Source organism: Vigna umbellata, chromosome 3 (genome assembly GCF_029865625.1).
Source record: "Vigna umbellata cultivar VRB3 chromosome 3, Vumbellata_1.0, whole genome shotgun sequence".
Taxonomy (NCBI): domain Eukaryota; kingdom Viridiplantae; phylum Streptophyta; class Magnoliopsida; order Fabales; family Fabaceae; genus Vigna; species Vigna umbellata.
This window is the reverse complement of record NC_142167.1, coordinates 56,225,141-56,238,021: the sequence shown is the minus strand read 5'-3', so window position 1 is coordinate 56,238,021 and position 12,881 is coordinate 56,225,141. Positions and strand designations below refer to the sequence as shown.

The 12,881-nt window shown below is 34.3% G+C and overlaps 1 protein-coding gene across 1 annotated transcript; it reads right to left on the bottom strand.

Moving 5' to 3' along the window:
- Window positions 1-1,727: 1,727 nt before the first annotated feature.
- LOC148203058 (K(+) efflux antiporter 5-like) lies at window positions 1,728-11,981 on the bottom strand. Its single transcript, XM_088108194.1, has 20 exons — window positions 11,540-11,981; window positions 9,931-9,974; window positions 9,636-9,703; window positions 9,429-9,513; window positions 9,265-9,326; window positions 8,599-8,674; window positions 8,366-8,440; window positions 7,733-7,804; window positions 7,445-7,528; window positions 7,285-7,353; window positions 7,098-7,175; window positions 6,891-6,979; window positions 6,253-6,349; window positions 6,121-6,174; window positions 5,744-5,839; window positions 4,986-5,174; window positions 4,827-4,904; window positions 3,050-3,094; window positions 2,880-2,975; window positions 1,728-2,162 (listed from the first exon to the last, which is right to left on the bottom strand). The coding sequence occupies exons 1-20, from the start codon at window positions 11,772-11,774 to the stop codon at window positions 2,124-2,126; spliced, it is 1,731 nt and encodes a 576-aa protein (XP_087964320.1). The 5' UTR covers window positions 11,775-11,981; the 3' UTR covers window positions 1,728-2,123.
- Between the last annotated feature and the right edge of the window lie 900 nt (window positions 11,982-12,881).

Genomic DNA, 12,881 nt, shown 5'->3' with positions numbered 1-12,881 from the left:
TTAATAAACTTACATAACATAGTGGAATCTAAAATTTAATGACGTGAAAAGTGATGGGCTAAATTCATGAATACGAATAGCAACACAACAATTTCAACTTTATAGAAAAGAAAAGAAAAAGAAAAAGAAAAGACAGTTGGAATGAGAATCAGCAGGGGATTCTGCCGGCGCGATATTAGCCAGTGACCCGCCGTCTGCGGCGCACGTCTGGCGGTGGTGGTTCATAATGGGGCCAACTCCCCAAAATCATGAAATAAAGAAAGAAAGTATGATATGATAGTAACATCTCATTTGCACTCCCCTTGTATTCCTCAAACTTACACTTAAGTGCGAATATACTTTTTATAAATTTACACCAACTCATAAGAAATCATTTCACACCAGCTCAGATAATTTAATATTGGGTTAAATATGTTTTTAGTCCCTAAACTATTGGCTGTTTCTGATTTTCATCCCTCTTTCAAAGTAAGGTACAATTTGGTCCTCTTTTCGAAACATTCGTTTTAGTCCTCGGAATTTTGGTTTTAGTCCTCATTTGTTGCTAAATGAGGACCAAATTTTTAAACAGTGTTGAGTTTTCGAAGACTAACACGAACGTTTCGAAAAGAATAAGGACCAAATTTTACCTTACTTTGAAACAGGGATGAAAACCAGAAATGACCAATAGTTTAGGAACTAAAAACATATTTAACCCTTTAATATTATATGATATATTTTAGCCCTTACTTTTGGTTCTCAAAAACTTTCCAATTGTACATATAGAGTCTCAAGATTATCCAATTTGTACATTTATTCCTGTTTCATTTCTAGAACAATTATGATTTTATATTCAGACACTCGTCATTATCTAATGGTGAATCAGTCCCTTAATTTTCAAAACCTTTCCATCTATACACCTAATTAGTACATTTATTATCATTATAATTATAATTCATATTTAACTCGTATAATTATAAGATTTTACAATTTTGCATCTTTTTAATTCAAATTTTACTCATGGTCATGACAAAGTACAATTCTTAGAATCATTAAACAAAATAAAAAAGTAATATGAATGGTCATTATTTTTTTTTTCTAAATTGTGTGTTATATCACTTATTCACCTTTTTGAATGAATGAATTAATTTCAAGTAAAATGTAGATCTAATTAAAAGTTAATGTAAATTTATAAATTCAGTTCAAATAAAATGAAAATCTAATTAAAATGTAAATAAAATATACTTTATGTTGTTAGTCCACCCAATTAAAAAATGTGATTAAAGTTCATCTTTCTTTTCGACTGTAACACTAATTTAATTTATTAGTAAATAAAGCTTCAATTACAACAAAATCCAAACAAAATTAAAATTAAAGTTATTTTGTACACCCTTTATCTTCTTAATTGAATGAATTTTAATTAAAAATAAATCTCAATTAATATTATATATCATAATTTCAAATTTATCGATCATGATCCTGTCTGTGTACACTCGTAAATAAAAAATATGTGCTTTTACACTGATTAAAAATATAATTATTTATTAACATTTACTTTATTTATATTAAAAATAACTTGATTTTCTAAATTTCTCTTAATTACATAGGAGATGCTACCCGGATTTGAACAAGACATCAAATAACTTCGAATTAATTAAAATTTATTTAATTTTTCGTCCATCAAACATAAGCATTTTTCATATTTACGTTCAGAAAGTAATTGAAGATCATAAATTCATAGTTCTGGTATATTTATTGATCGAGATCTTCATTAAATGCTCCTTACGTGTTACAGAAGAGTGTTGGTGGAATCAATCTTTAAAAAGTTACAGCGTGAATTCTTTTCTAATTTTATAGCAACTAAAGGAAACCAGCGTATGATGTGATAGGATTAGCGTAAGCAATCAGAATGGCCTACAATTCCCTATATACATTGCTCAATGAATACAAAAAATCATATGCCTATATACACAAGATCTTCCATTAACTATCAATGGAAGAACTGAATATGCTGACTGTTTCATGTGAAGATCACCATGGACTTGCAACAGAAACAGAGTAAGGAAATCCTGTTTTCTCTAGCCACCAAAAAGTAGATAATTGCCTCCAATATACTAATTGACTCTATGCCATGGAAACTCGAAGACTCATAACATTCTGCTTGCTTCATTCACAGATACTTTCCCCTGTTATTATAAGAATAAAGGACAGGTCATGTTGTTTGTTATACCATCTATGATCTTTAGGACGTGCAGAGAATCCTTGGTTTTCCATTATTGATGTAAAGATGGAGCCAAGGATACTGAATTTAATAGAAAATAGAGATAATGTATATCATGATGAAATATGGCATTCAAGAAAATAGTGTAGCCTTATTCTTGAAGTGGAATAACACCGAACTAAAAAAGCTAAGAGAAAAAAAAATCTAGCAGGAATATGCCAGTAGTTACGATAAAGAGTGTTTGTCTTGAAAGTAATAGCATAATATGTGACCTTCAGAAGAAAAAAAATTATGTCACGAAAGCACACAATAGGAAGCAAATGGTAGGAAATATCTAGTAAAGCATTCATCCCCAATCAACTTACAGTAACTATGAATCATATGTAGAAGGATTTTAACCCTTCAAGTTAGTGATATGATCTGTGATTGACAAATATCATATTGAACTAGTAATGTTGACCCCCAAAAAAGCTTTATTTGATTTAGAATCATAAACCCACTAAAAAAAATTGCAGTCAATGATGAATGGTAAAGTGATGATTCGATGCAAATTCAAAATGTAGTATCACTTTTATAACCAGCGCAAATAAGGTTTCTGAAGCACCCTATTTGTTTATGAGAGAAAACAGTTATCTGATCATATATACGAGGCCATCAAAAAGGGAGAAATAAAGAGAGACACCTCAATTTGTGTTGTACTTTCAGAGGGGAACCAGTGCATGAGAACACCGAGATTCATGACAGCAGGTATCAATTTAAACAAAAGTGGAGTTGTAACCTGTATTTAATCAACGATAAGTTTAAATAATTCAAAGGAAGGAACGTATGACACAGCTAGGTGAATGAAATTACCAGACTGAGAGCCGTTGTCCCTAGAAGAAGAAGATACATTTTCCCCTAAAATATTATAATCAGTGGTCAGCAAGAGATAAGGATAGAACAGAGGGAAATTACATAAATCAATGGAAACAATCAAGTAAAGGTATCATGGAGGTGTAACTAATTTTTTCAATTAAACTGTAAATTTTTTGGGTTGATCGTAGAACAGTGGAAAACCCGAGGTATTTTTTCAGTGTAACTTGGGATGAACCTTGGGGAGAGATTTCACTAATACTTTTGGCCCACAAAAAGAATATTTGTGTTAGGCAATTTACGTAATGCACTGGAACTATAGCGAACTTTCCTATAGAGAAATGCTAAAATCATACTCTTAATACCTTGTTATTGGGTGATGTGATATCCAAACAAGTTCCAGAAAATGAGAGTTCTGTTAATTATTTAGTAGGCAGCACTCCATTTTCAATATACATTTTAAGTGTGTTGAAAAGATAATGTCAAGAGTGTGTTACTAGCACTTACATATCACACAATATATAGTTTACTCCTCTCTTTCCCACGTGAAATCCATTATTTTTAAAACCAGCAGATTTTATTTCTATTTGCAGCCATTGAGAGAAGTACACCAATGACAAACCCTCTTTATTAGGGACGACAATGAGGCATGGCAGGTGTAGGATTGACAGTCCCATTTCCATCTTCACAGTAAAAAATTATACCATAGTCAACAGGTATGAGATTTTTGACCCATCTCCATCTCTATTGATGGAGCACGGGTATACCCATCCCTGCACTTGTCCTCGACCCTAAACTATTTTGAATATTAATTAAATAATTCTTTTACAAAAAGTAAAAACATAAAATAAAAATATCAAATGTGTGCCTTAAAAATAAGTTACGAAATTGACTAAAAAAGAGTTCATATAAGGTTTTCTTTTTTAAACAACCTAATAAATTAAAAGTGTTTTAGTAATTTAAAACATGGACTAGTATGGAAACGGGTATGCGGACGGGTATATATGTACATAATCCATCCCCTCCCCATACCTAATTTAAAAAATTGAGTATTACCCATACCCATAGCCAATCAATAAGGGGATTCTCTATCAAAATTGGTACAAGTTCAGATAATACCCGAAGAGACAGGTTCATTTGCCATCCCTACTCTTTATGTTGATGTTCCTTGCATTATCTATCTACTTAGCAAACAGAAAACCATCATTTACGTTTCCCCCATTTTTCTGTAGTTGCATTTTAGGTTTGACATTTAGATTACACCAAACCTTTGCTTGTCTGCTTACTTATTCCATGAACTAACTCACTAATTGGAAACTATCCTTTGCAAATTGGCAAGGTACATAAAAAAGTCCAGGATACATTCTTTAATGATACGCCACTAGATGAAAAATGTCTCCATTGAACAATAACAAGAAATCATGGGTTAACTCCACACCTTGACTTGACCCAACGTTTTCCCATTTATTTGGATCCCTCTTCTATGGTTCCGACGTAGGATGTTCATTTCCAAAGTCGGAGGCTTCTTCACTCAAATTCTAAAACATTTTAACTATTGTCAAAAATCAGAATGCCGTATCCATGCCCATTCATCTTTATTTGTTTCATAATTAACATTGTAGATCAGATGTAACATACTATGTCTCCATACGTGCAAGGTCAATAGCTAACATCTGTTCAGTTCAAAATTTCTCACAGAAGGGGTGGGAAAATCATCTGACATTATTGTCAAACAATACCACTAAAGAGGGGGGAGAGAGAGAGAGAGAGCAAAAACCTCAACAAGGTGAAGATTTGAAGCACGACTCAGGAGGACAAAAGCAAATTCACCTATTTGGGCAAGCGAGATACCAACCTAAACAGCCATTCAACGTGACATAAGAAACTGTCTATAGTTAATCAATATATCATCCAACAAGCTGACTTATTGACTTACAATAAATGCCGTCTTAAGGCTATAACCAAAGGCCTTGGTGACTATAGCAACAACAGCAGTTTTAACGACTACAACCAGAATAACAGATGCCAGCAGGATATCCACATGGTTCCAAAGGAATTGCACGTGTATAAGCATTCCAATACTCGAGAGAAAGAGAGCTGCAAATAGGTTACGAATTGGTTCCACCTACAAAAGAGAACTTCTAATTTAATCAATAACTGAGAATAGTTCATAATTCAAAAGCAGTAAATTATCCCCAAATACATCATTTGTATGTATTTTCATAGGAAACAGAAAAGTGAGAAAAAGAAGTACAACTAGGAGGTTAAAACGAATCTTTCAAAGTCTATATACAAAGGGTGGGGAAAACAAAGTACAAAAGCAATAAGGCTGCCTGATGTGTCACATATTAAAGATATCAGCTCCCTTAAAAATAACATGAGCTGAGTACAAAAAAACACAAAAGTGAAACTGAGCACCTAGAAGTGTGGGAGAAAAGAAACATCCCAAAACATTTTGGAAGAGGCATGCCCAGTGTTCCAAAATTGGGATAATAGAAAAAACCAATCCTTGTAACACATGGTATTTGCAAGACAAAAGATGATACAATAATAGACTATGTGAAGTGCAGCCCAAGTGATCCAAAGATAAACGTATCTAAGACTAAAGAATATGAATAATTATTAGAAAGTACTTCATGTATGCAAAGCAAAATAAGTCTGACACAAGTCAGAAGTTATCAGCATGAGTAGTACCTGGTCCAAAGTATGTTGACCGAAGTCTGTTGTGGAAATCATAACACCAGCCATAAATGAACCCAGCTCAAGACTAAGGCCTAGCTTATCACTGCACTGGAAAGATATTATAAAAATTTAGCAAAATGTACATCATCATTGCTAATGTTTAACTAATAGGCTGCATAATGGGTCTAAATCCCTTTTTTAAGAAGGAAGCCTGGACCCCCATCCAGGAATCCGTACATGCATAAAAAATATTCTTCATTCCAAAAATAACATGCATGGCATTGCAGTCTAGCATACATCTGTTTCAAAAAGAGTGCACAACTTATGGATAAAAGAAGCAACAAAATGATAAGGAATCAGTAACAGCAATCAGCATTTGTTTTTCTTACCCATGCAGATAACAAGCAGAAAGCAACAGCAGCAAGCTGATAAAGTTCATTAGTCTGGAGAGCAGAAAAATAATTCATGAGTTGCTAATAGTGCTAGCAAGGCAATAGCAAATAAAAATGTTATAGCCTAACCTGAGATGATAGCCGCATCATAAGTTTAAGAAACCGAGGAACAAATGACCATGACAATATGGATGTAGCAGTGATGTACAAAGACAACACTAGCAGCCTGAAATTCAAAGTGGTTAGATAATTAGATCCTATCCCGATGACGGTATGCTGAATTTAAGGTCAATTGCACCTCCCCAGAAAGAAAACCTATATTTCAATAAAACTGAATTTTTGTGGTCACTCTCTTTACAAAAATAAAAAATCATGATGCATCATACCAGCACTCTGTTTCCAGAAGTCTACCCACAGAAAAGTTACAGTTCAACCACAAACTATGGTCTCCCGTTGTTATGTTTTATCTAGTTTAGAAGACAAATTCCAATATATCTTGGTAATATTCATGTAAAGCTCAAAAAATGACTACAAGCCATATTCCTAAATTGTAAGATCTTGGAGCTTGCTTACATTAATTTGGATAACAACTTCAGGAAGGTAATTGCATGCAGTATATATTAAAGTAGAAAGGTGTAGATTTAGCAACACTACGCAGTCCAATTGGCTTGCACTGACTGAAGTTGTTAGTGATCACTAAGCAAAAAGGGAGTTTATGAAAAAGAACAGTGAAATCAGAGTGAGAAAGTGTAGATGGAAAGACTTACAGTCTCCCCATTGACATTATTCCTTGCAAAAGGCCACTGTTACCACCCAAAACTGGGAGCAAAGCAAATAGTAAACCCACTGCACAATCCTGATATATAACAAGTGGTAGAGGAAAGATTGATATGCAATATAAGTCTAACTTAAGAGCATATTACTTTATGAAAAGCTAACGAGCTTAACATTTAAAACACCAACTAGAAAGATACCTGAAAAATAAGAGTCCCAATTGTAATTTGAACATGAAGAGCATTACTACTATTTCGCTCCACCAAAAACTTCACCACCTGGAAATAGGTAAAAAAAAAAAATAGCGAACCATGCTTAGAATCAACTAGAAACCACTGATAACAAAATATTTACAGTATGTTTCTGGGAAATGGTGTAAAAACATACTACTGCTGTTGATGACATGGACAGAAAGGAACCCACAAAAACACCCTCAGACAATGAGGCTCCAAATAACTGCAAACCAAATGCACAATAATATTTATTGAAAAAAACTTGTAAATCCTTAATTCCATTGAAGAAAAAATCAGACAAGTCAGCACCATACCATGGAAAGAATGCCACACATGAACATAAAAATGACAATTTGAAGTAGTCCTCCAAGAACAGCAACAGCCCCCACAGCTTTTAACTTCATGCATAAAAAGTTTAAAATAAGAAAATGGAAACAGAAAAGCTTTAGTAATACACAAGCCCAAATAAAAAACCTTAGAAGGGATAATAATACATTTCTTTACAAACTTAAAATATGGTTTGAGATTTAGTAAGAATAGAGTTATAGCAAGAAATTAGATAAAAGTGAGAAAGAAGTTTTTGCAAGACAAGAATAACAAACCTTTGCCAAGGAAAATTCCAGCCCCAAAGCAAAGAGAAGAAACACTACACCAAATTGTGCAACAGTCTCAACCTGCATAAAAGTGACAAGAAAAATAAGGATATCAGGTGCAAAATGACTGAGTAAAAGCATAAAAACAATTAACAGCTTAAGTTGATGTTTCAAGTTAATGTAGTGGAAACTTATGATGATCATGATATGTGCACATATGAAGAAACCTAGATCTGAAGGTCAAGATTGTACACGCAAAAGTGATTTTTAACCACCACTACAATAAGTGAGGCACAAGTTTTATAAAGATTGATCAGATTGGAAACTCAACATTTGCCCAAGAACCCTTAGAATTTAGATTTAAGCCTAAATTAACTTCACAAAATTGGCTTGTTAGGTGAGAGTTGTCCCCCCACTTATATACTCTACTTTGAATTTATCTTTAGTCAATGAGACAAGTGTTTTTTAATACACTTCCTCCCATCCAACACCATCTTGAAATTTGGATTTAAATGAACTCAATCTCATAAAACCTGCATGTAAATGAAGAGTTGCCACCCCTACTTTGACACTATTTCTAATATATGTCGAACTTGAGTTTTTCCCAGTAAGAATGGTATTGAGTCACTTAGAACAACACACCTGCACCATTTCACTAATAAATTTCAAACCGCCAGGTCCAATAAGTGAGCCTGCAAGAAGATAGCCCACGATAACCTACATGTTTTAAGAAAAATACATGAAATCCAACATTGTAGAAAGATTTCCAGTCAAATAAATTACTTAATATCCCCAAAATATAATTTAAATATGAAAATCATCTACTGCATAAAGGACATTAAATGTCACAACGAGAAATAGTAACAATCACATACCGGTTGTCCCAAACAAGAAAAGACAATCCCAGCAATAGCTGCTGAAACTATTACAACCACCAAATCTGATATTAGCCTGCATAAGCGTGCAGTTGTTCAAAGGTTGACAAAGTCTCATAATAGAACAAACTGACGAAACCACAAATTTCAAGAACTACAAAACACAAAGGATCACAATCTAATATTATAAAAACTTCATAACTATAATCTTGTTGAAAAAAAATTGGATACTCATTGGAAAGTAAGTTATCCTTCACTCTAAAAGCCATTGATACCTGGCAACTGTATTTTGAGCACACAAAAATAACTTGAAAGTATTTGGTGAAAAAGCCTTGCGCAAGAAAAAAAAACCTAAACCCAATTACTTTTTCACATGAAGAAAGAGAAAAGAACAAAAAGGGGTATTGCAGGAAGATTCATCTGACATTTTCACAATTATACCTTCCAATGAACACAGCTTCGCTCTTAACACTAATACATCATTAAAATAACACATTCCATAATCCAGAAGTGCTGAATTATGAACATAAATCAGCCCAGATACAGAACATTTAGTCTAGACTTAAAGCAATTTCTTAACACAATCCTATTCTTAGATTAGTCAATCAAGCTGATAAAGAATTCCCTGAGCAGTAATTGCAAGGATAAAAGTCATAACATATACACCTCAAATCCACTTGAAGCACAGGATATTTGGATTTCTTGTTAGACATGACGAAGACATTGTCCTGTCATGCAATAGCATAAACAAGTAAGGAGGTTGAAACAAAAATAAAGGTAGTTTAACATCATATTGAAGAACACCAGAGGAGTAAGGCCTTTTAGCACACCTTTTTATCGATCAAAGTTGTCACATCATCGGAATCTTCATTTTCCAGTGAGAACACATCCTGAAACTGAAATGCTCTCGTAGCACTACAGTAAATGATCATTTAAAAAAGATAATGTGTCATTGTGTATGCAATCGGGATTACATGATTACATCTAATAATTCATTATAAGATGCAACTGAGAAACTACATTGGACAAGACCATACTTTCCCTCATGTGTATCATTTCTCTTTGATTTCTCATGAGTAATTTTAGCTACAGTCTCCAATACAGCCTGCAAAAAGAAGACCAGATGCTCAAAACTCATCTTTACATTAAAAAGAAGAGTGGGATAACAGATATATAGACTCATGTCATGTAACTTCTCAAGCAATGTTTGAAACTGAATTTGATGTACATTTAGTCCTACTCATTTTATACACACACAATGAAACATCAACTTGTTATCAGCTGAATAATCCAATTCAACACAACTATTGAGACCCAGAGTATAGGACCTACCTGCTGATCTGCTACACTGCTATTGAAGCTGCTTTTGTCAGATTCTGTTAAAGATGAAAAAAACAGTGAGAATAGCAGACAACCTACTAAAAAAACTCAATGAGCTTCAGATCTATAAATTGATTTGTGACAGCTGAATCTAGTATTTCATTTCACAAGCAAAATCTGAAAAATAAATTACAATACAGCATCATTTACACTATATTTAATCAATAACAAATCATCCATGCTGACATCCATAATAAAACCACAAAAAAGACAGATAAATTGTAGCAGTATAGCAATTGTTATGCAGTGTTAAAGCTTATAAGAATAAATGCAGATCTTATCAATTCCATACCAGTACTAATGCACCCATTAAAAACATTTTAATGTACATGAAGCATCCATTTTTTATTTTTTTCAAACAAGGTTTTAGCTTTAGACTAAGCATGAGGTACTGAGGGGGAAAATGAGATTTTTTATGCATCTCTCAACATGAACCCCAAACACATCTCTTGACAAGAACAGTTCAACCCCCACACCATGATTTACTGCTAATTTCACAAACATAGAACAATACTGTTTTCCTTCAAACCTTGTCATCGATTCAGAATATATAGATGCTATAAGTACTCATTGTGCAACAGCGAGAATTATAACACCCCATCACTCCACCATCATTGGGCAACAAAGAACAAGAGGGAAAGCAAACCAGTTGATATGCAGTTTCACTTTACCCCACCTACTTATAATCTCACGATGAAAAGAATACAAACACCCAGCCCAGAAATGCCAGAACGGTGAAGATCGAGAAGGAGGTGAATTGTCTGAGTAAATCCCCCTCCACACCAATCTCCACTGCACATGCTCACTCACCTCTTCCATAAGAAGCTCCAAGCCTAGAACCCCGTCAACCATAAATCTACCTAGAAGGTTATAATGCTCCATATTTACTTCTAGCAACCCGTTCACTACTTTACAACTACCCAGCTAGCGAACCAGACTATCCAGCCGATCGAGCAAAATACCCAAGTACACTTGCCAATCCCAAATTGCATTCCAACCAACCCTAGACAACCAGACAAGATAACACGCCTCAGTTTAACGCTTACCACCAGACTACCTCAAAATCCCCTGGGGGACCCAAGTCCACCAGAATAAAGAAAACCTAGAACCTTCTCACTTGTGGTTAAAGCACGAAAAGCATCACCTTCCCCTGACAAATGAGAATGGCACCATCCACACCACCCTCTGAAATATCCTGCGCACTGTAGATGTGATCCTCCCTCCATCACACTAGGTCAAGCATTACAGGACTAGCCGGGATTCTTTTTAGAACAAAAGTCTATTTGTGCAATTTCGCTTAATAAAAGAATCATCTCGTGTATTCATCCCACAACTTTGGCCTCCTGGGCCAAGGTTCTCTTTCTTCCAAGCTATAATAAGACTACACATACACTACAGTTCGTATTTGTCTTTAAGACTCTCCAGCAAGTAGCATGTTCTGTTCTCTAACACAAACACCGAGTTACTTCCTCCCCAACAAAACAAACAAATTAAAAAAAGAAACGGAACTTTAAACTACACCGCAAAATTACATTTTGTTTAGAAAATGGGAAAACAAAACCTTCTGGTTGGTCATTCTCAGAAAACTCCTTCTCGAGAACGCGATCGAACATCTTGGCCAAGGTGTTGTTGGATTCGGGTGACGTCAAATTGGCTATGTTTCCGTAGAACCTCTCGCGCGTTTCCTTGTCCGATCTGGCCGCGCTGCAAACCCTAGCGCAGATCGCGAGGCACATAACGCAGCACCAGAGCCCAAAAGCCCGCCGCTCCTTCGGGCCGAGAGTCGCCGTCGTCATTGTCGTTCCGGTGGCGAAACTTCGGGTCGGGTCGGGCCAAAAAAAGGGTTTCGCGCAGAAGTGGGCACAAGGAGAAGGAAATGGAAAGGAAGCGAATGAATGCAGAGTGGGAAAACGGTTTTCTCTGTTTTCAGAAGAAGCTTGTTACACTTCTCGTTAGTTCCATTTGCATTATCGTGGTTGGTATTGTTGTTATTGTGAATGCGTCAATGCAACTTCGCTCGTTTTTTCCTTTATTGGGGTTTTGCGTAATTTCATTAATCTTTTACGGGAATAAATATCTAAATTTTTTATATTTGTTATTTTAGTAAAAAATAAATATTTTCACACCATTAAATAATTATAAGTGTTTTACAGTGTTTACATATTTTATCATGTATAATATGAAAAAAGTTTAATTTTCCAGGTGGGTTTCTATAATTTATTATTTTGAGCTAAACACCTTAAAAATATTGTTTTTATTTTTTATTTTTTTGGTAGCTTTCTATTTTCTTTCCCCTCACTTTTTCATGTCCAAGTTTAGTTAGTTGGAAGGAAGAAACCTTTACGTTTTGTGTTTTAAAAGATTTGGTGGTAGTTGAGTCACTTTTATTTGGTGGTGCAACTAATGTGGTGGCCTGTTGCTTTTGGAAGAAAATTGTACTATTATTATTATTATTAATTATCAGATCTCTAGATTATGAATTATTACATAATAGCATAATATTCAACGTGAACTAAATATTAAACTACAAAATCAAGGATTTGCCGATAATATCGACAATGTTCCACTTCAAATTGGCCTAAAAGTCATAGCAAAACAGTAGTGTGAAACCCAATACAAGATGAAAGAATTTAACCACTATTTTTACTTTATCAATGTATGTTTAATATTGTTAAGTTCTTAAGTTCTAATGATTTTCATACAAAGATTTTGAAATCTCACAAGAAAATAAGTTTCAAATGTCACATGGCATGTTCAGCACTTTGCAGTGTTATTTTTGTTGAGAGCTACGTATTGCGGTGCATTGATGACAATTTATGACTAACGATTAGGACATTTTAATTCTTGTCTTCTTCGTTAACTACCTATTTTACTGTTTTGGTAATTTAACAATGTCACTTTTG

Excerpts from the sequence above, each read along its gene's own strand:
- LOC148203058 (XM_088108194.1), bottom strand. The coding sequence starts at position 11,774 with ATGACGACGGCGACTCTCGGCCCGAAGGAGCGGCGGGCTTTTGGGCTC. Across the intron at positions 7,529-7,732 it reads TGGAATTTTCCTTGGCAAAG|TTAAAAGCTGTGGGGGCTGT; the intron begins GTTTGTTATTCT and ends TTATGCATGAAG. Across the intron at positions 3,095-4,826 it reads CAAATCTTCACCTTGTTGAG|GGGAAAATGTATCTTCTTCT; the intron begins GTTTTTGCTCTC and ends ATAATATTTTAG.